Raw genomic sequence first — 25,276 nt, forward strand, 5'->3', positions numbered from 1 at the left:
ATAGATGCTCAACGTTCATTTTCTTGATCTCCATTTATGCTCCATTAACATTGTCATTTAGTCCTTTACATCCAGCCAATTTAACATCCACTTGCTTTTGACTCACACTCACAGTTGCTTTTGACTCACACTCACAGTTGCTTTTGACTCACACTCACAGTTGCTTTTGACTCAGTTACTTGTCTTATTTTTTTATAAAATAATTTTTGCAAAGACTGTATTGTAGCAATTGGATGTATGCTTTAAACAAACAACACGTGAACGTTTGCTTGTAGCTTGTAGGAGCAATGTCCGGTTACGTCAGGTTATATTCATAAGGGTAATCCCAAAGCCACAGAGTCTGAGAGTAGTGATAGCTATATTGCTTTTTTAGATGTTGTAACAATGTACAAGTGGAACTTGCAGGCTAAGAACAGGGTTTTAACCTTTGGAACCATTCCCCATCAGATAGAGGAGCAATAATGATTATGTAATGCTGCCACAATATGAAGACCATCATGGTTATTGGCAGTGATCTAATTGCAAATTGAATTCACAGCTCGCAGGACAGTGACAGATGAAAGGAAAGAGTGACAGATATTGTAAGTGATACAGTGAGTAAGGAGATCGGGAGAGATAAAGGGTCAGGCTTTTTGGACGTAATAGAAAATGAAGACGTTGACAACTCACATGAGACGGAAGAGAAATGGTGTCTGATAGGAGAACAATTTAATGTAATCTGTCTTATGAGAAATATGAATAAATGGTGCATAGCTTCTCTACTCTATGTGCTTTATTAGCATATAGATGTTGGAGAAATAGCTCTGTCACTATCGAGATGTTCAGCCTAATAGCCTTGCCAAAAGAATCTGCCATCAACTTTTTAATGCCATTCATAAGGCCTTCTGATATATAACAGAAACAGAAACAGACAAATCAGTTTTGGAATTTGACAAAGTGATATTTTAATAGATTGTCTTGCACATTAAAACACTGAGAGTGGCAGTTCATCCCTTTTTCTATTTTCCATGCAGAGCCACCATTGCAGTCTGGGGTCTTTGCATCTGTCATCATTGCAACTAAATAGGAACACGTTTGAATGTATTTTAGAAAAGAGGACACATCAAAATATCCCCATGGGTTGTTTGTTATTGATTTATGCCTGTGCTGCAGTCCTAGGCCTTAGTCATAAGCCCAACTGAATCCCAGTAATAACAACAGGTGGAGCCTTCCAAATGCAGAAACAACAACTTCCTGGAGATCTACATAATTATTTCTTTTTAATTTTGAGAGAGTTTTTTTCTGGTCAGACATGAATGAATTGACCGATTTTAAATCAGTTATTTGTATGAACAAATAAAGATTAGGTTATAAAAGCAGTATTTCATTTTCATGGGGATTGTTTCAAATGGATACATCTTATCATATAGTGCATTGATTACTTTTATGAGTTCAGAACTGTTTGCTAATGAAGGATGTTCAATCAAGCTCTCATTGACAGGCCATAAAGAGCATGTACACTGTATGAATTAACTAACATCACACAGAAACTGTCAAAGGGTACCCTCATTCCCTGTCAGTCTTCTATCAAACACAACAAGAGGAAGGAAAGTATAAACTCTGATCTATTCATCCATTCATCCAGGAAGAAGGTTCTTTCTTTTCTAGACAGACAGACTTTCCTTAGTTGTCAGTCTTTCCCTGGCAATCAAATCTTTACAAACTGGCCAATGGGATGACAGCCCTGGAGTTGATTACTGGGTGTGCTATGTTGGAGTTTAAACTTTGGACCTCAGAACAAGAGCAAGGAGATACAGTAGAGACATGGTCATCTGGAACAGAGCTCCTTCACAACAAAGGAAACAGAACATTTAACTGGATTTTTCTTATTTTGGGGAGTTCTGTCCTGTGCCACCCTAGTGCTGAAATTATGGACCACTATTCAGACCAGGTAACAGGGCCCATGTCTTAGTTTCTGTGTTTTAGTGTCTCCTGGTTTATTTGTTTAGTAATTTATGTTATTAGGGCAGCCAAGGTTATATGTATCGTCAAACAAGTTCAGAGGAGGTAACATAATGTATCTACGTGCCAGTGAATGGGGGTGTGTGCTTTGTGTAGTCTATAAAGGAATATGGGTGCTTTGTGTAGCCTACAAAGGAATATGGGTGCTTTGTGTAGCCTACAAAGGAATATGGGTGCTTTGTGTACAGTAGCCTACAAAGGAATGTGGGTGCTTTGTCTACAGTAGCCTACAAAGGAATGTGGGTGCGTTGTGTAGCCTACAAAGGAATGTGGGTGCGTTGTGTAGCCTACAAAGGAATGTGGGTGCTTTGTGTAGCCTACAAAGGAATATGGGTGCTTTGTGTAGCCTACAAAGGAATGTGGGTGCTTTGTGTAGCCTACAAAGGAATGTGGGTGCTTTGTGTAGCCTACAAAGGAATATGGGTGCTTTGTGTAGCCTACAAAGGAATATGGGTGCTTTGTGTAGCCTACAAAGGAATATGGGTGCTTTGTGTACAGTAGCCTACAAAGGAATGTGGGTGCTTTGTCTACAGTAGCCTACAAAGGAATGTGGGTGCGTTGTGTAGCCTACAAAGGAATGTGGGTGCGTTGTGTAGCCTACAAAGGAATGTGGGTGCGTCGTGTAGCCTACAAAGGAATGTGGGTGCGTTGTGTAGCCTACAAAGGAATGTGGGTGCGTCATGTAGCCTACAAAGGAATGTGGGTGCGTCGTGTAGCCTACAAAGGAATAGTCTTACAATTTTCTCATTTCAAATGAATCAGAACTAGATCAACTTCATTTAACTCACGCATTGAAAGGCATAGTCAAATTGATACATTTTTTTAGATAGGAGTGCCATGAGATAATGGTAATAAAAAGCATTAGTCCTGGATATGATTGCTTTTACAGCCATCTTGTAAGGCTCTTTGTATGTTATCTCTCAGTTGTAAATGTAGAGCAACATGTCATTAAGTGGCCTGTTCTGTTCCAGGGTTGCGACGGGATTGAGCTGCTTGATTTGCTGTTTGATCAAAACAATGGCATCCTCCGTCACGAGGAGATGGGACACCATGACAACCATGCCTGGCCAATCCACGAGCCAAACGTGAGTGGAGTGAAATCTCTCACTCTGTGATTTTATCCTGTAGTGTTTTTAAAATGTCCCCTTACCTGTGTCTACTACGTGATTCACATGTCTAGCCTGCCATTCTCAACCACTCTCTCCAGTTTGACTGTACAGTAATTATCACATTTGGTGTGTCATTTGGCAGGTGCTGCGTCCAGCAGAGCAACAGAGCGAGGACTTCCTGAACGCCCTCCTGAGTGGCAGTGACTCAGTGTCGGGGTCCCCCCTGTGGTCTCCCTCTCCTAGTGACAGTGGCATCAGTGAGGACCCGCACTCAGATCAGATGGACAGCCCCCAGCGCCCTGAGAGCCCTCCCATGGAGCCCCACTTCATCCCCTCTCAGCCACAAACCAAGGCCACCCTGGATGCCAACTTCTCCATTGATATCAGTAAGACAAAGCTGGCACAAATTACTAAGCACAGAAACTATAACAAAAACTTGGTTTAAAGTTTCATGGTAAAAATAAGCAACAGAGGCAGTTACATTATTACGTCATGCGGAATATGTGATTAAGTATTGTAATTTGTTAATGTCAAACATTGGAACAGAAGTTCATCCTTTGAAAGCAACACGGTCTGTGTTCGTAGGCTCTATGTATTCATTAGGCAAAGGTCTACATTGTCTCAGTATCAACACAAACACAGACAAATGATGGCCCTTCTGTCTGGTCCCATCACGTCTCTCTGTGTGGTTACAGATGGCTGGGACTCAGGCTTCTACCCAGGCAGGACTGGGGGGACAGAGTGTTCCTCTGATGTACACACAACCCAGCTGTCTTCTGGCTTTCCCCTCACTGTCAAGGACCTACTGCTCTCTGGCACATCTGATCCGGTGAGTGATGATGAAGGGTGTGTTTGTGTTTGTGTGCGCTTAGGGGGAGTGTGTCTGTAATAGTTTGTATATAGGTGAGTGAGTGTGTTGGAGTGGAGAGGAATGGGTTAGAGGGGTAACGTCATTCTATAAAAATCAGGCAATGTAATTGGCATGAGCAAAGCATGAAATGAGAGGGATGGAGGGCTATGCTGTCTGCCGTGTAACTCTGCACTCCCTCCATTCACTCTGAAAAACCCATTGCAGCTGGCCACTGGTTGTGATGCTGTACGTATGACTTACTGTATTAACATTCTCGTCTCACTTCCAGCCCCCACAGCATTCCCAACAGTCCTTCCAAGAGTTGATTCTTAATGAGGATGAGAAAAAACTGCTGGCCAAGGAGGGGGTGACTCTGCCTAGCCAACTACCTCTCACAAAGGTCAAACTTTTTTGCACACTTTGCAAATTCACAGAACAACTTATGGCTCTTGAGGATTTCCAAAGTGTGTAAACATATTTTAAATATGTACTTCCTTTGTCTGTTTCTATTAGTATGAGGAGAGGATTCTGAAGAAAATTCGCAGAAAGATCCGGAATAAGCAGTCAGCTCAGGAGAGCAGGAAGAAGAAAAAGGAATATATTGATGGTCTGGAGAGCAGGTACTGGCAATAGGCACTAAATAAATGGATAAGGCAGGGACTCACAGAACTCAATTCAAAGTAGACATGATCAATTCCGACTAGAACTGCCTAAAATCGATAAAGTACTTCTACCAACTAACAAGATATTTGGAACATGTCACAGGGTGCTGAGCACAAAAAGTTAAAATCAAAGGTCCAATGCAGCCATTTTTATCTCAATATGAAATCATTTCTAGATAACAATTAAGTGCCTTTCTGTGATTGTTTTCAAGTAAAATGGTAAAAAATAAAGACAAATAACTTCTTAGCAAAGAGCAATTTCTGAGTGGGAAGGGGAAAACTAAAAACAAGCTGCTATTGACAGAAAGGTTTGGAAGTCACGTTCTTATTCTTCAGGCTAGGGTCTATTTTTCTCCACTTCCTGTCTGACTGACGTGCCCAAAGTAAACTGCCTGTTGCTCAGGCCCTGAAGCCAGGATATGCATATACTTGGTACCATTGGAAAGAAGACACTCTGAAGTTTGTAGAAATGTTAAAATAGTGTAGGAGACTATAACACAATAGATATGGTAGGAGAAAATCCAAAGAAAAACCAACCAGATTTCTTTTGTTGTTGAGAGAGCTCATGCTCCTACAATGGAAAGTATAGGGGCATATCCAAATCCAGCTCCCAGATTGCAATTCCTATGGCTTCCACTAGATGTCAACAGTCTTTGTTCAAGGTTTCAGGCTTGTTTCTTCCAAAACGACCAAGAATAATGAGTTTTAGTACTGGGATGCAGACTTGGAAATTTGTGTATGCGCGCGCGACGAAGAGGACGCACACCTGCTAATATCGCTTTCCTATTGAACATACTTCTTTTCCTATGAAATATTGCAGTTTAATTACATTTTAGGGTATCTGAGGATTATTTAGAAACGTGTTTTGACTTGTTTTAACAAAGTTTAGCAGTATCTTTTTGGATTCCTTTCTCTGCATGTTGAATGAGTGGATTACTCAAATTGATGGCACCAACTAAACAGACTTTTTGGGATATAAAGAAGGATTTTATCTAACAAAACGACACTACATGTTGTAGCTGGGACCCTTTGGGTGACAAATCAGAGGAAGATTTTCAAAAAGTAAGTGAATATTTAATCGCTATTTGTGAATTTATGAAACCTGTGCTGGTGGTAAATATTTTGATGTGGGGCGCCGTCCTCAAACAATTGTATGGCATGCTTTCGCTGTAAAGCCTATTGTAAATCGGACAGTGGAGTTAGATTAACAAGAATATAAGCCTTTAACCGATATAAGACACTTATATATACCTAAATGTTTAATATCCATAATTGTTATGATTATTTATTTGAATTGCGTGCCCTCCAATTTCACCAGAAGTTAGCGGGACACCTAGCCCTAAGAAGTTTTAACTAATTTACCACCTTAGAGGTCAAAACTCCATCCCACCTAAACAGTCAGAAATTTCAGCCGACCTTTTCAAACAGTTCTTACACTAAAACAGTATTATCATCATTTTCACAATTTCACAGTATTATTACAACCTCATTGTGTGGAAATATATATAAAACACAGGAAAGTCACATTTTTGACTGCACTTGGCCTTTTATTAAATCTTTTTTTTTTAATTTCACCTTTATTTAACCAGGGAGGCCAGTTGAGAACATGTTCTCATTTACAACTGAGATCTGGCCAAGATAAAGCAAAGTAGTGTGACAAAAAACAACACAGAGTTACACATAGGATAAACAAAAGTACAGTCAATAACACAATAGAAAAATCTATATACAGTGTGTGCAAATGGAGTAAGGAGGTAAGGCAATAAATAGGCCATAGTAGCGAAATAATTACAATTTAGCAAATGAACACTGAAGTGATAGATGTGCAGATGAATATGTGGATGAGGTAGGTAGTTGGGTGGGCTATTTACAGATGGGCTATGTACAGCTGCAGCGATCGGTAAGCTGCTCAGATAGCTGATGCCTAAAGTTAGTGATGGAGATATAAGTCTCCAACTTCAGCGATTTTTGCAATTCGTTCCAGTCATTGGCAGCAGAGAACTGGAAGGAAAGGTGGCCAAAGTGGGTGTTGGCTTTGGGGATGACCAGTGAGATATACCTGCTGGAGCGTGTGCTATGGGTGGGTGTTGTTATGGTGACCAGTGAGCTGAGATAAGGCGGAGCTTTACCTAGCAAAGACTTATAGATGACCTGGAGCCAGTGGGTCTGGCGACGAATATGTAGCGAGGGCCAGCTGACAAGAGCATAAAGGTCGCAGTGGTGGGTGGTATATGGGGCTTTGGTGACAAAACGGATGGCACTGTGATAGACTGCATCCAGTTTACTGTGTAGAGTGTTGGAGGCTATTTTGTATATGACATCGCCGAAGTCGAGGATCAGTATGATAGTCAGTTTTAATATAATAATTTTAGAAAGAGAGGGTCCAGATTGTCTAGCCCAGCTGATTTGTATGGGTCCAGGTTTTACAGCTCTTTCAGAACATCTGCTAACTGGATTTGGGTGAAGGAGAAGCTGGGGAGGCTTGGGCAAATAGCTGTGGGGGATGAGGAGCTGTTGGCCGGGGTTGGGGTAGCCAGGAGGAAAGCATGGCCAGCCGTAGAGAGATGCTTATTGAAATTCTCGATTATCGTGGATTTATCGGTGGTGACAGTGTTTCCTAGCCTCAGTGCAGTGGGCAGCTGGGAGGAGGTGCTCTTATTCTCCATGGACTTTACAGTGTCCCAGAACCTTTTGGAGTTAGAGCTACAGGATGCAAATTTCTGTTTGAAAATTCTACCCTTTCCTTTCCTAACTAACTATGTGTATTGGTTCCTGACTTCCCTGAAAAGTTGCATATTGTGGGGATTATTCGATGCTAGTGCAGTACGCCACAGGATGTTTTTGTGCTGGTCGAGGGCAGTCAGGTCTGGAGTGAACCAAGGGCTATATCTGTTCTTAGTTCTACATTTTTTGAAAGGGGCATGCTTATTTAAGATGGTGAGGAAATTATTTTTAAAGAACAACCAGGCATCCTCAACTGACGGGATGAGGTCAATATCCTTCCAGGATACCCGGGCCAGGTCGATTAGAAAGGCCTGCTTGCAGAGGTGTTTTAGGGAGCGTTTGACAGTGATGAGGGCTGGTCGTTTGACCGCGGACCCATAACGGATGCAGGCAATGAGGCAGTGATCGCTGAGATCCTGATTGAAAATGGCAGTGGTGTATTTGGAGGGCAAGTTGGTCAGGATAATATCCATGAGGGTGCCCATGTTTACAGATTTAGGGTTGTACCTGGTGGGTTCCTTGATAATTTGTGTGAGATTGAGGGCATCTAGCTTAGATTGTAGGGCGGGCGGGGTGTTAAGCATATCCCAGTTTAGGTCACCTAACAGAACGAACTCTGAAGATAGATGGGGGGCAATCAATTCACATATGGTGTCCAGGGCACAGCTGGGAGTTGAGGGGGGTCTATAACAGGCGGCAACAGTGAGAGACATATTTCTGGAGAGATTAATTAAAAAAATTAGAAGCTCGAACTGTTTGGGCATAGACCTGGAAAGTATGACAGAACTTTTCAGGCTATCTCTGCAGTAGATTGCAACTCCTCCGCCTTTGGCAGTTCTATTTTGACGGAAAATGTTGAAGTTGGGGATGGAAATCTCTGAATTTTTGGTGGCCTTCCTAAGCCAGGATTCTGACACGACAAGGACATCAGGGTTTGCGGAGTGTGCTAAAGCAGTGAGTAAAACAAACTTAGGGAGGAGGCTTCTGATGTTAACATGCATGAAACCAAGGCTTTTACGGTTACAGAAGTCAACAAATGAGAGCGCCTGGGGACACACAGGGCCTGGGTTAACCTCTACATCACCCGAGGAACAGAGGAGGAGTAGGATGAGGGTTCGACTAAAGGCTATCAAAACTGGTCGTCTAGTGCGTTGGGGACAGAGAATAAAAGGAACAGATTTCTGGGCGTGGTAGAATAGATTCAGGGCATAATGTACAGACAGGGGTATGGTAGGGTGCGGGTACAGTGGAGGTAAACCTAGGCATTGAGTGACGATAAGAGAGGTTGCATCTCTGGAGGCACTAGTTATGCTTGGTGAGGTCACCCCATGTGTGGGAGGTGGGACAAAAGAGCTATCTGAGGCATGTTGATTGTTGCTAGGGGCTCCGCAGTAAAATAAAACAATGATAATTACCCTAAACAACAGTGTACAAGGCATATTGACATTAGAGAGAGACATAAAGCGAGGCATAAAGCAATCACAGTTGTTGATTGGGAGAGCTAGCTAAGACAACGGGTAAGACAGCAACAGCTAATCAGCTAAGACAACAACAACAGGTAAAATGGAGATGAATGGGCAGAGAGGGTCAGTTAACTACACACAGGGCCTGAGTTCGAGGCTGGGGCAGACAGATAAACAAAACAAACAAAATGGAGTACCGTGATTAATGAACAGTCCAGCAGGCATCAGCTATGTAGCCAGGTGATCATAGGGTCCAGTGAACAGCAATAGATGAAACAGCGAAGTCGTTACTACGCTAGCAAGCAGGAGACACGGCGTTCATAAAGTTAGCAGGTCGGGGCTAGCAGAAGCGTCTTCATCGACGTCCGACAAAGGCCGGTTGAGGGCACATCGGATGGAATTACATTGGCAGACCAATCGTGATGGATCTGCGGGGCTCCGTGTCGACAAAGGGTCCTGGCCAATTGACAAAAGAGGTAATGTAGCTGGAGTAATATCGTTTGCTAGCCGGGAGATGCGCCTGTCTCAAGGCTAACTGGTGCTAGCTTCGGGACAAGGGCGTTAGCCACTATAGCCACTCGGTAGCAGCTAGCTAGTTGCAATGATCCGATGCAAAGGTCCAGAGCTTACGGCAGGAATCCGCCGATTAATCTAGTCGTGTTAGTGAAGAGGCAGGCATCAGCTGTGTAGCCGAGGGATCATAGGGTCCACTGAGCTGGCCGGGAGATGGGCCTGGTTCAAAGGCTAGCTTTGGGGCTGGGCCACTCGGTAGCAGCTAGCTAGCTGCGAGGATCTGGAATAATGGTCCAGTAATCTGGAGTAATGGTGGAGAAAAGCAGTCTTGATATGCTCAGGGTTGATATCGCGCTGTGCATATTGGCGTTGTGCAGACTGGCGGGTATTATCAAGGGTAAAAGCGGCTGGTGTCTGAGCTAGAGGTAAAAGACGCTAGCAGTGGCTAACAATGACTAAATAGCTAGTAGCTAATTATCTGGTTAGCACCTGATGGCTAGCTTTTGATGGAGGTTCTAGCTATAAGGTCTAAAAATTGCAGATCCGTATCACATTGGGTAAGACTGGTTGCCGGAAGGTATATTTAATTTAAAAATGGAAAAAGAAACAGTGTGTGAAAGCTCAGACACACTGGTAGGATTGTCAAACGTTTGCGTACCGACAATACTTAGCACCTCTGAACAGAGTGTCGGCAGTCAATCTTTATTGTGTTCACACAGCAAAGACCTTGGAAGTCGTCAGCCACTCAGCCATGTAAAATACTTCAAACCAGAAGGTGTCAATAGCGTTGTTTGGCAATGCATATCCGTGCGTATTGCCTGTGGTCTAGACTCCAAGCTATCTGCGCGAATGTTTCTATTTTGTAGAAAGCCCTTGTTGATACTAACCAGATGGCCACAGCTAGATAACTACCTAGCAAAACGATGAAGAAACAATTAAATTCACTCTCCATAATCCCATACTGCCAGTAACAGCCCATAGCCAAATGTTTCGCTAGCTAACTAATGTTAGCATATTCGCTAGCTAGCACAAAATAGAGCAAAATAGAGCTTACGGCAGGACACTGCTGTCATGACGTTGGCCTGTGGGTAAGGTTTATGACCCCCCCATAAATACCTGTCTCCCTTCCCCTCTCTCTCTGACCCTACTGAAGGACTTTTGAATAGCCTTGTTAAACATAGAGAGTCTGGGAACATCAAACAAGTGGGGGAAAGGAACCATATTTCGGTAATTGAACCAGTTGGAAATATGCATTGGAACTTAATGAGTATGGATGTCAGTTCGGTTGTCATCTGAGACATCATGACTGATGACAGGACGACATAAACTGTACCTGGGAAAGTCTACACATTCTAGTTATCAGATTCACATGGAATTGTTGTGCAATTTAAATGTTTGATATTGAAACTGTTTGTTAGAAGATTAAATGTAATTTTAGCTTCCAAATGAGAGAATTGGGTTTTCATAAGGAAAGTGCCCTGCTTAATCAGTGGCCCGCCCCTGTGAAGAGACATGGGTTATAAATGATGAAACACACCCTTCTCCCTCTCCACTATATAAGACTTTGACGAAAAGGTAACCACCGGTTCTGGGTACGTGAGGTCTGCAGCCTCTGCGTTAAAAGGACACACATGTCAAGTACAGAACTAAGCCAGCCTCGGCGTGAGCTTTGGTTGCGAATGGTATGAACTTGGAACTCTTATTCACTACAGAAGTGATACTTCCTAGCCATTGAGTTAGCAGCGGCCGCTGTAAACGTGGGCTAGGAAAGGACGGACGACGGATTCAGTCTAACACACAATGAAGATACTACAATGTATCCAATTTACCACCAGAGACATTCTTCCGAGGACAGGAAGATCTCTGTTGGCCAACCCGGCCAGCATCTACGACCAACCTACCGAAGCGCAGCTCAGAGTAAATATTTATTGCATTTTCCTTTTCCAAATGGGCGGTAATTTAGAATGCATAAGATTCTGTATTTACGATAGCACAGCTTCTCCCTTTGTTTCTCAGTCTTCCCGCTCTTTCATTCAAGCCCAACCCCCACTCTTTGTGTAACAAACCGTCATACAGGTTCCGTCCACCAGGGACGTTTTCTGTATGACATAATTTGTATTCTGTGTATATGTAATTCTATGTGATTAGTTTAGGTATTGTAACGTTCGTCGCCTGGTGACGAGGAAGCGGACCAAAACGCAGCTGGGAGCGAACACATGTTTATTCAACACACTGGAATTAAACATGTACTCAAAAATCAAGAAAAATGCAGATACGTTACGTGCTCAAACAAAGAGACAACACCCCACAAACAGCGTGGGGAAAACAGCAACTTAAATGTGACCCCAATCAGAGACAATTAGCGACAGCTGTCTCTGATTGGGAATCGACAGAACCCAACATAGAAATAACCCACCTAGAGCCTACACAAGGCTAAAACGTAAACCAAACACAAACCAATGAAAAATACCTAACATGACACACCCTGACCCAATATACCCGAGTTCACCTGGTCAGGGCGTGACAGAACCCCCCCCCCCAACGGTGCGTACTCCCGGCGCACCAAACTTAAGTCTATTAGGGGGGGGGGGGACTCGGGTGGGCGCCTCACCCTCGGTGGAGGTTCTGGCCCCGGGCGTGTTCTCTCCCCGCCTTCACCTTAACCCTACCCCTCTAGCCCGGACTGGACCACTGTGGAGCGGCATGCTCAGGCTCCGGAGCGGAGCCGTCGACCGGAACAGGATTGGGGACACGCACCACTAACCTGGTGCGGGGAGCAGGGACGGGCCGGACAGGACTGGGGACACGCACCACTGACTTGGTGCGGGGAGCAGGGACGGGCCGGACAGGACTGGGGACACGCACCACTGACTTGGTGCGGGGAGCAGCGACGGGCCGGACAGGACTGGGGACACGCACCACTGACCTGGTGCGGGGAGCAGGAACGGGCCGGGCCGGACTGGGGACACGCACCACCAACCTGGTGCGGGGAACAGGGACGGGCCGGACAGGACTGGGGACACGCACCACTAACCTGGTGCGGGGAGCAGGGACGGGCCGGACAGGACTGGGGACACGCACCACTAACCTGGTGCGGGGAGCAGGAACGGCCGGACAGGACTGGGGACACGCACCACTAACCTGGTGCGGGGAGCAGGGACAGGCCGGACAGGACTGGGGACACGCACCACTGACTTGGTGCGGGGAGTAGGGACGGGCCGGACAGGACTGGGGGCACGCACCACTAACCTGGTGCGGGGAGCAGGAACGGGCCGGACAGGACTGGGGACACGCACCACTGACTTGGTGCGGGGAGCAGGAACGGGCCGGGCCGGACTGGGGACACGCACCACCAACCTGGTGCGGGGAGCAGGGACGGGCCGGACAGGACTGTGAACACGTACTGGTGACCTGACGCGTGGAGCCGGTTTAGCCACTCGTCCTGGCTGGATGCCCATCCTAGCACGGCATGTGCTGGGCATGTCCACCGGACGCACCGGGCTGTGCGGACGCATTGGCGACACAGCGCGCAACTCCGCATACCATGGCTTGGTGCGGGGAGCAGGGACGGGCCGGGCAGGACTGTGGACACGCACCACTAGCCTGGTGCGGGGAGCAGGGACGGGCCGGACAGGACTGGGGACACGCACCACCAACCTGGTGCGGGGAGCAGGGACGGGCCAGACAGGACTGTGAACACGTACTGGTGACCTGAAGCGTGGAGCCGGTTTAGCCACTCGTCCTGGCTGGATGCCCATCCTAGCACGGCATGTGCTGGGCATGTCCACCGGACGCACCGGGCTGTGCGGGCGCACTGGCGACACAGCGCGCAACTCCGCATACCATGGCTCCTCCTCCAGATCTTCCCTCTGCAGGTCCTCAATCAACTGCCTCATCATCTTCGTCTCTTCCTCCGCCGTCATCCCCCACGAGAGCAGTGGTCTGGGCTCTTCCTCTGCCCTTCCGGACCACCCCATTAGCCCCCCCAAAAAAATTATTGGGGGTGTTTTCCGGGCCTCCTTGACCGCCGCCTGCGACTCCGTCTACTGGCTGGCTTTACCTCCTCGACCTGGGAATCCTTCCGCCAGGGTCCTTTCCCCGACATGATCTCCTCCCAGGTCCAGAACTCCTTCCCCTCGCGTGCCCATCTCTCGCGCTCCTTTTCCTCCCGCTGCTTGGTCCTGGTTCGGTGGGGTGTTCTGTAACGTTCGTCGCCTGGTGACGAGGAAGCGGACCAAAACGCAGCTGGGAGCGAACACATGTTTATTCAACACACTGGAATTAAACATGTACACAAAAATCAAGAAAAATGCAGATACGTTACGTGCTCAAACAAAGAGACAACACCCCACAAAGAGCGTGGGGAAAACAGCAACTTAAATGTGATCCCAATCAGAGACAATTAGCGACAGCTGTCTCTGATTGGGAATCGACAGAACCCAACATAGAAATAACCCACCTAGAGCCTACACAAGGCTAAAACGTAAACCAAACACAAACCAATGAAAAATACCTAACATCACACACCCTGACCCAATATACCCGAGTTCACCTGGTCAGGGCGTGACAGGTATTTGGTAAATAAATAATTAAACCCAATTTTGTATTGTTGATTCAACTTGTTAGCCAGTGTTTGTGAAGATAACCAACAATTTACGACGTTTGGAATGAGATTGACGTGAGGTAAAGAATAGTCATTAAATCAGAAGACTCAGAGATCAGATATTATGATATCTGAAAGTTATATTAGGAAAATTATAACTTTGTAATCTGAATATTTTCCTTGGTGCCCCGACCTCCTAGTTAATTACAGTTACACGATTAATCAGTTTAATCGCGTAATAATAATTACAGAGAGTTATTTGATAAACATGTCTTCCGTTTTAATGATGCCAAAGACACGACACTGCAAAAACTCAGCAGCTAACACTGGCAGCTGTTTCATGGAAACTAGCGAATCCATTGTGATTTAATTATAACGACAATACTAGCTACAGTGGTTAGCTAGCTTGGAGGAAGTATTTAGTGCTGTGTGCATTGCGTCTGTGCACTTAGCTAGCTCCCATCCCATAGCCTACATTGTATATGAAGTGTGACTGGCTCATCCGTGGATGTACTGAGAAAATGACACATTTTTTTCATTTTTTTGTTGTTGTACGTGCTCTCTGATTGGATCAAAGTCACGTTGTTGGCCACTGACGAGCATTGCGATTCTACAAGTAGAATCGGTAGGTTTGTCGCTACCGGGTCGGCCCCCAGCACGTACCGCTTTAGTTCTAGCAAGAGATAGAACGGCCTCCCACTGTGATATGTACTTATCGGCAGTCTATCGGCAGTGAGATTCTTGATGTGTATCTGCTTAAGTTGCGTGGCACAGAGAAACTTCACAGGGCCCACGTTAGTCAGAAATGTGTAATTCAGTATACTTGACTGTCACATTATGATCTAATTCTACAAAAGGGTTTTTCAGTGTGGTGGTTAGAGTGATAGCTAGCTAGTATGTTTCTTGGACTGATCAAGCAGCAGCAGCTTGTCAGTCTCATCTGGGAAATTCCCTTTTTGTTTGTCTTCCAGGATGGCTGCCTGCAACACACACAACCAGGAGCTACAGAGGAAAGTGTTCCAGCTGGAGAAATGCAATACGTGAGGGACCTCCACACTAATCTACTCTCTCTGCTCTGTTTCTGCCTTCGTACACCCGGTCGCAACGTTTGCTAATTGAGCCTTTGCGTCTCCCAGGTCTCTGATGGAGCAGCTGCACAGGCTGCAGACTCTGGTCATGGGCGGCTCCAAAAAGACCGCCCAGACTGGGACTTGTGTCCTGGTAAGGAGAAGTGTCACTTTAAGAAACAGTTTTACTAGATCAGGCCATACACCATGTGAAATTAGAGAGACAGACAGGTGGAGTGAGAGAAAGATGTATGCCAGACATACAGATGTAAATACAGACACAGATAGATACACTCCAGAGATGCAAACCATTGATTCCCTTGTCTACAACATAATTGGACAGAACACAAATCACACCACATCAGTGCAAGCAGTAATTAGACTTGTAAATCCACTATGAATATGAATGAGTTTGTATCTCTTCTAAGGCCTTTCGGAAAAGGCAAACATTTTAATTATATGGATTGTGTGTTCAAGCCTTGTGACTTTGATGCCCATGTACTGTGATGAACTGAAAAGTTCTAAACAACAGTTACTGAAAAAGTGAATCTTCCAATCTGGAGCTCCATTGGGGAGTGGAAGCTCTCCCAAATGGCTAAACCTTATTGACTTTGGCAAAGAGCAAATTATGTGATTTTTACCCTTTCCTTTTCCCACAGGTACTGCTCCTGTCCTTCTCCCTCATCCTCTTCCCCAGCCTGAACCCTTTCACCAAGGTCAGCCAAGGAGGGGACTTCAGTCCAGTGAGGGGTGAGTCAGCCTCCTGCACTGTCTGGCCAAACCTTGCCCCGCCACCCCATACCTCCTGCCTCAAATCACAGCTGGAGAGCTGAATAGACTAGAGCTCCTCTCACTCCTACTGACAGATGCTGCTACGGCGCCACTGTTAAAACAACTCTGCAGAGCAAGGCGGCCCACCAATTCACATCAAAGAGCTGAGCTGGCAACCCTCAGCACAGAAACCATGTATTATTGAGCACTCTTCTCATCAGCCTGTCTGACTGTAAAATTCCTCTCAACAGTTGGATAAAATATGAAATGGACTTCAAAGATATCTAATGGTCTCATCAATGTTTTAAGATTGTGAATTACTTAAATGTAATTTGTCATCTTAACCGACTGCTCGTTAGCTCTATGAATATAATCAATTCCTAGTTGTCTTTAGGTAATTGTACAACCGAAGACCAAGATACAAGATTGTTGAGGGTGACGTACAGTTAACGACTTAAAGTTGGACTGGGGATGTATGTGTGACATACTGTAGTTCAACATTTAATGACTGGAATCCATACTCACCTGTAACCTGTGCCCCTCTCGCCCCTGCAGTCCAGTCACGGTCCCTGCACAACCTCCAGTCCTCCAGAGTGCTGCATGTGATTGATCAGCCGTACCAAACTGCAGATGACAAGGCCAAGCCTTCAGACCACCATGTCCTGGGAGACCAGGGTGTGGATGAGATTATGTCTCTGCTGGGTAAACTGGGCACCGGTCACGGCAGCCAAGGACTGCCCAATTTTGACACTATGTCTCAAAATAATAGCATGGACGAGCAAGTCCATTTCCAGGGAGACCCCATTACTGGCCATATAGCTACAGTGACTTGGAATCCACACCGCAGAGCCACACTACGCCCACATGCTGATGACATGTGATTTGGAGAGAGTATTCCCAGCAGGATTCCTCTGTTCTGCTCCCATCTCCAGAAACTTCATATGATGAAACAAAGTAGCACATGCCTAAGGCTCTTGTTTAAACTATGAGTTAGGGAATAATAAATACATTATTTTGTCTGTTATATTATATACAGTTTGTGTATATATATATACATAACAAACAAGAAAAAAAAGAATATATATATATATATATATATACCCTACATGTATATGCTTTTTTTCTTCTTTGTTATTCTGTTTTGTATTGTTTTAATGTGACGCCGCCACATTATGTCTGGGCTCACTTGAACCTGGTAAGTTCTGGGTCCCGTTTGTGTATGTACGGTCCATCTTGTCCATTTCCCTCCCCTTCTGTAGTCTCGCACCATCACTTCCTGTCCCGTTTGGAGATGGCGCTCCCGGCCACCGGAGAGCATCTTGTCTTGTTTGTTCAGCACTTCATTACGCCTGTTTGGCTTCATGATGTCCAGCTGTGTGCGGAGAGGCCTCCCGAACATCAGTGCAGCTGGGCTTTCATTTGTCATGGCATGTGGGATGTTTCGGTAGGATGGCCTGGAACCTGGCCAGTTTTGTTTGCAAAGTCCCTTCGTCTCGTTTTGCTGCACGGAGTCCTTGCTTTAGGGTTTGCACAAAGCGTTCTGCCAGCCCATTGGTGGCAGGGTGGTACGGAGCTGAGGTTGAGTGTTTGATTCCATTTACTGACATTAATCTTGTAAACTCGTCACTTACAAAAGCTTGCGCGTTGTCACTTACCAGCTGCAGCGGCAATCCGAAGCGTGCAAATGTTGTTTTGAGACACTCTATCGTCTGAGCTGAGGTGGAGTCAGTGCAAAACACCTCTGGCCATTTGGAATGGGTATCAACTATAACCAGAATCATGTGCTTTTTCAAAGGGACCAGCATAGTCCACATGAATTCTCTGCCATGGCTCTGTGGGCCATTCCCATGGGTGGACTGGGACAGGAGCAGGCATGTGAAGGGTTTCCAAACATCCGCTACAGTTCTTCGCCATGTTTTCTATCTGTTGGTCCAGACCGGGTCACCGGTCTAGCTCCTTGCGAGCAGCTTCATTTGGACAATTCCAACATGACCTTCATGTAGTTGCTGCAAAACCTGATGTTGGCATTTCTGGGGTATCATGACTCTCATTCCCCACATCAAATATCCTTGGTACGTTGTAATTTCGTTTCTCCGCTGGAAATATGGAGTCAGCTCCTTTCTGCCTGTAGCTGGCCATACTGACATGGTGTATGTGTACACTTTTGACAAGGTCACATCTTTCCTTGTCTCCTGTTTGATAACTGTACTTGTGACCGGTAGTGCCTCGAGCTGAGCGGTATGGAAAATGTCCACTGCATCCACCCTCCTTTGTCTTTCTCTTGTACACGGCAGTCTGGATAATCCATCTGCATTTGTGTGGAGGGACGACGGCTTAAACTCAATGTCATACATATGACTGGCAAGGAACAAGGCTGTAACCTGGCTGCTGTCATTGCCGGAATGCCTTTCTTTGGGCTGAAAATGGAAAGCAACGGCTGGTGATCCGTAACCAGTGTGAAACGCTTGCCATATAGGTATGCGTGGAATTTCTTGACGCCCCACACTAGCGCCAGTGCTTCTTTGTCGATTTGTGAGTCGTTTTTCTCTGCATCATTCAACGTTCATGACGCAAATGTAACTGGCCTCTCTGACCCATCTTTCAGTGTGTGTGAAAGGACGGCCCCTAAGGCATAAGGGGGCGCATTTACAAGCCAACTTCACTGGCAGTTCAGGGTCGTAATGCATAAGGACCCGTTCAGATGTGATGAGCCGTTTTGCCTCAAGAAACACATTTTCATACTGTTCTGTCCACCGCCGTGTCCTGTTCTTTTCCAGGAGCTGATTTAGAGGCTGGAGTACTGCTGAAAGGTTTGGGAGGAATCTTCTGTAGTAATTGATCAGTCCCGTAAAAGATATCACTTCTGTGATATTTTGTGGTCGTGGTGCCTCTACCACTGCATCGATTTTGTCCTGTGTTTTATGCAATCCATTGCGGTCAATTTCATGTCCACAGAAGACAATCTTGTCTTTGAAGAACTCACACTTCTGTAAGTTTGTCTTTTCAGGACCTCTTCCAGGTTAGCCAGGTGCTCTTTGTCGGTGTGTCCTGTTATGATCATGTCACCCAGGATACACTGGGTTCCTGGGATTCCTTGCAAAATCTGGTCAGTAGTTCGTTGCCAAATGGCTGGGGCTGATGCAATGCCAAAAACCAGGCGGTTATACCTGTATAGACCTTTGTGTGTGTTTATTGTCAGGTACTGTTTGGAGCTCTCTTCAACCGGTAGCGGCAGGTAAGCCTGTTTCAGATCGATTTTACTGAAGTGTTTCCCACCAGCTAGTGCAGCAAAGATGTCATCCAGATGTGGCAGGGGGTATTGGTCCACATGCAACATTGAATTCACAGTTTCCTTGAAGTCCCCACACATTCTAACAGACCCGTCTTTCTTTATAATAGGAACTATGGGTGTGGCCCATTCGCTTCTGTCCACTTTCGTCAGGATCCTGCAAGCGATCGATTTCCGCTTCCACCTTTGGTCTCAGGGAGTATGGAACAGATCTGGCTTTGCAGATTTTTGGGGTTGCGTCATCTCTTAGTACAAATTTTGCTGTGAAGCCTTTTACTGTTCCCATCTGATCACTGAAAACTGTGTTGTATTTCTTCCGCAAGTGTTCCAGTGTTTGGTCTGTGCCTTTCTCTTTGGACTGGAACGTGTGGAGCATTTTCAAGTCACACCAGTTCAGCTTTATTTTTTTAAAGCCATTCCCTGCCAAATAATGGGGGCCAGTTCCAGGCACCACATACAGCTGTAACTGCTGTGTTTGCTCCCCATAACTCACTCTGACCTGCAACGCCCCCATTGGGCTCAATCTCTCTCCTGAGTAGGTCTTCAGCAACACATTTGTGTTCTTCAGCTTGATAGCCTTGAAGTGCTCATTGTAGACAGTAGTGGAAATTATAAACTGCAGATCCTGTGTCCAGCTCCATTTTAAGGGGTTTGCCTTCGATTTCTGGTGTCACCCATATTATGCTACTGCTGGGAGAAGTCATTGTGTTTAACTCCATTGTACCAATTAATCGTTCATCTGAATCACTGCCACTGTTCTCTGCTAGTGCATTCACAGACCCTTTCATTTTCTCAGTTTTCCTGTTGTGACTGAATTTTGCTCTGCATGCTCTTTAAATGTGCCCCCTTCTACTGCATTTGTGACAAATTTCGTCTTTGAAATGGCAGTCCTCTGCTCTGTGACCATCTCTATCACACCTGTTGCTTTTTTTCGGCCACACACTGTCGGCTGCGTGAAAACTTGTGCAGGGAAGTTTGTGATAGGTTAGTATTTCTTTTACTTTGCAACTCAAATGCATCTTTAGTTGCGATTTCCATAGCCATAGCAATTTCAACAGCCTTTGCAAAGGTGAGATCTGATTCTGTGAGCAAACGTTTTTGAATGTGTTCATGTTTCTGTCCACAAACAAATCTATCCCTTAATGTGTCATTTAGGTTCTCTCCAAACTGGCAATGTTCAGACAGTTTATTCAACTCTGCTACATATGTACTAACACCCTCCCCCTCATTCTGATCTCTCTTGTGGAAACAAAAATGTTCCGCGATGAAGAGTGGTTTAGGTGATAGGTGATTTTGCAATATCTCCACAATCTCTGTGAATGTTTTTATTGGAGGGCTTCAGAGGGGCAGTCAGATCTCCACGCTGGTACTCTCTTGTTATCAGCAATGTTGTTTGCAATGAAGTACTGTTCCAGTCGTTCAATGTAAGTTGCCCAATTTTCATCAAACACATCTATTTTTCCTATGCTAGCCATTCTCTTTAGCTCCGGCTCCACGGGTCTTTGTTCTGCCGCCTCGTTCTCGGCAGCTCTCCCCTCGTCATCACTGCTTGCTAGCTGTTGTGCTACAAGGTCAAAATCTTCCTCTCTTCCTACCAGCTCCATCTGCATTCGTGATGCACACTGCAAGTAATTATCCTCGTTGCCATTGTAGTGTCTTAGCTCTTGTCACTTATTTATATAATAAGAAAGACTCTGAATACAAGAAATTGAACTGGAGCTTCACATTTACTAAAAACGAGTTAACATAGAACGTACCAGAATAACATAGAACAACACTGCGCACGATCAAGGGTGCTCCATTCTTAAAGGGGTTCAGTAATTAACAGAACATAACATGTAGGAACTGGGTTCTACAGTTTGAACCCCTGCTGTGTCTGCCCCCCCCCCCCATCTAGATGTGTGAAGGTTAGTGTCTTTTCTGTACGGAAGCTAATTATCCATCATTTATGACATTCCTGGGAGTGTGTAAACTTACATTTTTTTATTACCATATCATTTTTGTATGTTCTCTATAGTTATGTACTTGAAAATGTATCAATTGACCAATTCGGCAGACTTGATACAACATTTTGAACAGTAATGCAATGGTTCATTGGATCAGTATAAAACGTTGCACATACACTGCTGCCATCTAGTGACCAAAATCTAAATTGTGCCTAGACTCCTAAGTGATATAATGGCCTTTCTCTTGCATTTCAAAGATGATGAATTATCTATATTATCTTTTACCAGATCTAATGTGTTGTATTCTCCTACATTAATTTCAAATTTCCACAAACTTTAAAGAGTTTATTTTCAAATGGATGTTTTCTGATTTAATCTGAATTTCTGTATATTGTAAAATTTCTTTTTCAAGATGAATTGAGCTTCTCTTGCCCCTCTGACTGTTTTAACATTGACAGTGTAGGTTTGTGCATTTTGAGAGAGACAATAATTATTCTTTTTCATAACTGATGGTGTGTAAAACTGAGCTTTACAAATAATTCAGAGAATAATTTTGCATGTCCTGTATACTATGATACTATAACTTTATTAACAATCTTGCTAAACATGACTAAAACGGTCTCAAATAAACGAAACATTTTAAAGTGTAGTCTCGTTTTTTTTTTAAGTAGCTCATTCCATTAATATTTCAAAAGTGGTTCAAGAGAAAAGGAAGAAGATTTCTCAAAAGTTCTGTAGTGCATGAAAAGCTGACAATTTAAATATCACAATGGCATATTTACAATGTCTGAAATGACAGGGATTTACAGAGAGAGACAGTGAGCCAAAGTGAACTAGGTCAAAGGTATTCCACTGACAAAATACAAAAATCAGTGCTCTTGCTCAATGCTCAGACCAATCAGACCATGACATGCCCTCAGCCAGAGTTTGTTTCCTTGTCTGTGAGTGTGACATTCCTAGTCCACCCCACTGGTTAAAAACTGGATGAATCATTGTTGTTTCCAAGTAATTTCAACCCAAAAATGCAGTGTGATGACATTGAATCAACTCGAAAAACTGATTGGATTTGAAAAACGTCATCAACGGTAACGGAATTTCATATTTTTTTCACCCAACTTTTAACCTAAATCCAATGACCTGGTGACATTTTTGTTGTTGATTTCACGTTGAATTCACGTTAGTTGACAACTCAACCAAATGTAAATCCCCGTCTCATTGGATTGTCAATAGAACCCCAGAACCCAAAAAGTACCCCATCAGCTAGTGAATAAAAGTGTTCTCTCTCCAGTGCTTCTTGGTCCCCAATTGGATCATTTAATATCAAATTCTGAAACAGCCTGGTTAGCCTGACAATATCTGGTACACACAACATCAAGGGGTTTGGGGATGGGAACAGGCTGGAGAGGTGGAGATGTGCTCTTCAGTTTCAAGTGAATAGTGTCTTGTTGACACATAGGTAGTAAGTCAGTGGAAATGACAAAGTCACTACAACAACCTTCCTAACAGTGGTGTTTAGGTAGCCTAGTGGTTAGAGTGTTGGGCCAGTAGAAAAAAGGTTTCTGGATCAAAATCCCTGAGCTAACAAGGTAAAAATCTGTTCTTCTCCCCCTGAGCAAGGCAGTTAATCCATTGTTCCCTGGGTGCTGAAGATGTGGATTAAGGCAGCCCTTTGCACCTCTCTCATTCAGAGGGGTTGGGTTAAATGCAGAAGACACATTTCAGTTGCACAACTGACTAGGTATCCCCCTTTCCCTTATTTGACCAAGTTGACATGAATGACTTGTGTGTGTGTGTGTGTGTGTGTGTGTGTGTGTGTGTGTGTGTGTGTGCATGTCTGCAGACGCACACCCCAACCTGGTGGGGAAGGTGGCTTGTTTGTGTCAATCGTTATTTGCCGTGGTGCCTCTCATCTCTCAGCCTTTAATCATGGGGAGAGTAGCTCAGTGACCAGCATTTTTAATCAGATTCTCTGTGACCCACTTTGATTGTCCATCTTCCACCGGCATAGAGTTCTCCTACCACGGGTCATATCCCACTAAGTCAGACCCTGAGAGAGGGACAAAAAAAAAGGACACTGTCAAAGAGATGTCCTTGTTTTCACTTGTTTAAAGGGGCAATCCAGGATTGAAGCATACATTTTTGGACTTTTAAATTAACAATACCATTGATTATTGAAGAATTTAATTTATAAATGCCTCAGGAAATTATTTCAACTCTCTTAACCCATCAGGACCCAAAATATAAGCTTGTTTTACATCATTCAAACACTGTGTAGATTCTCATGGATGGTCGGTCCATGCATCAATAGCTCCTTGCATCTATAGCTCTGTCTATGAATTGGTGAGTGGTTACATTACTCCAGCCCCATCCCTCAGGTGTTTACCAAAACAAGTGGAAAATCCCAGATTGCCCCCTTAATCCTGCAAATTGCTTTTCTGTTTTGAAGTCCATTGCTGAACCAGATAAACTCAGTGCTTGTATTAAACTCCATGAAAAGCTATTGAGTGGTTTAAACTTTCTCTTTGCTTATTTATTTTTGAATGAGAGTCACATGGGCAAATGAAACCAAACCAAACATGATTAATACCTCCTTTCACTTTGGTGGAGTGGAGTAAATGTTCATTGCCTCCATCAGGAAAGGGATAACAAAAAAATTTTCCATTTGTGATTTCATGCCAAGTTGTGGTTCTGTTCATTTCTGTTTGAGGTGTATGGTATGATTCAACAAATATTACAGATGCAAAAATGTATATAAGATAGCTAGCTAATCACTGAATGGACGGTCCGAGATATACAATAAAGAGATTAAAGTCTGCAGGTTTATCGAACTTCACAGGTGCGCTCATCTTGGTGTTTGATAGGATTAACCTGTGCTGTGGCTTTAGTGTCTGTGTGATGTTACTGCTTGACTATCCTCTGTCTACTGACATAATGCTTTACAAAATGTCAATGTCTGGCCATCTGTGCTATACTATAGGCTGTGCAAATGCCAAACACTAGCTACTGGCTCTCTCTTCCCGGAAGCTCCTACCTTGGGATTTGACATGAAACATGTCCTAATTAGCTTTCGACAGGAAAATAACATCCATTTTAGTTTCATTCATTTGATTTGATACATTTGACAATAGCATACTGACTCTGCAAGGCTCACTAGAAGCTGGGCTAGACAATCTGGACCCTTTCTTTCTAAAATTATCTGCCGAAATTGTTGCAACCCCTATTACTAGCCTGTTTAACCTCTCTTTCGTGTTGTCTGAGATTCCAAAAGATTGGAAAACAGCTGCTGTCATCCCCCTCTTCAAAGGAGGGGACACTCTTGACCCAAACTGCTACAGACCTATATCTATCCTACCCTGCTTTTCTAAGGTCTTCGAAAGCCAAGTCAACAAACAGATTACCGACCATTTCGAATCCCACTGCACCTTCTCCGCTATGCAATCTGGTTTCAGAGCTGGTCATGGGTGCACCTCAGCCACGCTCAAGGTCCTAAACGATATCGTAACTGCCATCGATAAGAAACAATACTGTGCTGCCGTATTCATTGACCTGGCCAAGGCTTTCGACTCTGTCAATCACCACATCCTCATCTGCAGACTCAATAGCCTTGGTTTCTCAAATGATTGCCTCGCCTGGTTCACCAACTACTTCTCTGATAGAGTTCAATGTGTCAAATCAGATGGCCTGTTGTCCGGGCCTCTGGTAGTCTCTATGGGGGTGCCACAGGGTTCAATTCTTGGGCCAACTCTTTTCTCTGTATACATCAATGATGTCGCTCTTGCTGCTGGTGAGTCTCTGATCCACCTCTACGCAGACGACACCATTCTGTATACTTCTGGCCCTTCTTTGGACACTGTGTTAACAACCCTCCAGACGAGCTTCAATGCCATACAACTCTCCTTCCGTGGCCTCCAACTGCTCTTAAATACTAGTAAAACTAAATGCATGCTCTTCAACCCATCGCTGCCCGTACCTGCCCGCCCGTCCAGCATCACTACTCTGGACGGTTCTTACTTAGAATATGTGGATAACTACAAATGCCTAGGTGTCTGGTTAGACTGTAAACTCTCCTTCCAGACTCGCATCAAACATCTCCAATCCAAAGTTAAATCTAGAATTGGCTTCCTATTTCGCAACAAAGCATCCTTCACTCATGCTGCCAAACATACCCTCGTAAAACTGACCATCCTACCGATACTCGACTTCGGCGATGTCATTTACAAAATAGCCTCCAATACCCTACTCAATAAACTGGATGCAGTCTATCACAGTGCCATCCGT

The 25,276-nt window shown here is 44.6% G+C and overlaps 1 protein-coding gene across 1 annotated transcript; it reads left to right on the top strand.

The window, feature by feature from the left end:
* The first annotated feature begins 1,659 nt into the window (after positions 1-1,659).
* LOC106584441 (cyclic AMP-responsive element-binding protein 3-like protein 3-B) lies at positions 1,660-21,642 on the top strand. Its single transcript, XM_014169784.2, has 10 exons — positions 1,660-1,930; positions 2,973-3,086; positions 3,253-3,496; positions 3,806-3,939; positions 4,250-4,360; positions 4,474-4,580; positions 14,897-14,965; positions 15,062-15,146; positions 15,652-15,742; positions 16,319-21,642. Exons 1-10 carry the CDS (start codon positions 1,715-1,717, stop codon positions 16,642-16,644), a joined length of 1,497 nt encoding a protein of 498 aa, XP_014025259.2. The 5' UTR covers positions 1,660-1,714; the 3' UTR covers positions 16,645-21,642.
* The last annotated feature ends 3,634 nt before the right edge of the window (positions 21,643-25,276 follow it).

Source organism: Salmo salar, chromosome ssa23 (genome assembly GCF_905237065.1).
Source record: "Salmo salar chromosome ssa23, Ssal_v3.1, whole genome shotgun sequence".
Taxonomy (NCBI): Eukaryota; Metazoa; Chordata; class Actinopteri; order Salmoniformes; family Salmonidae; genus Salmo; species Salmo salar.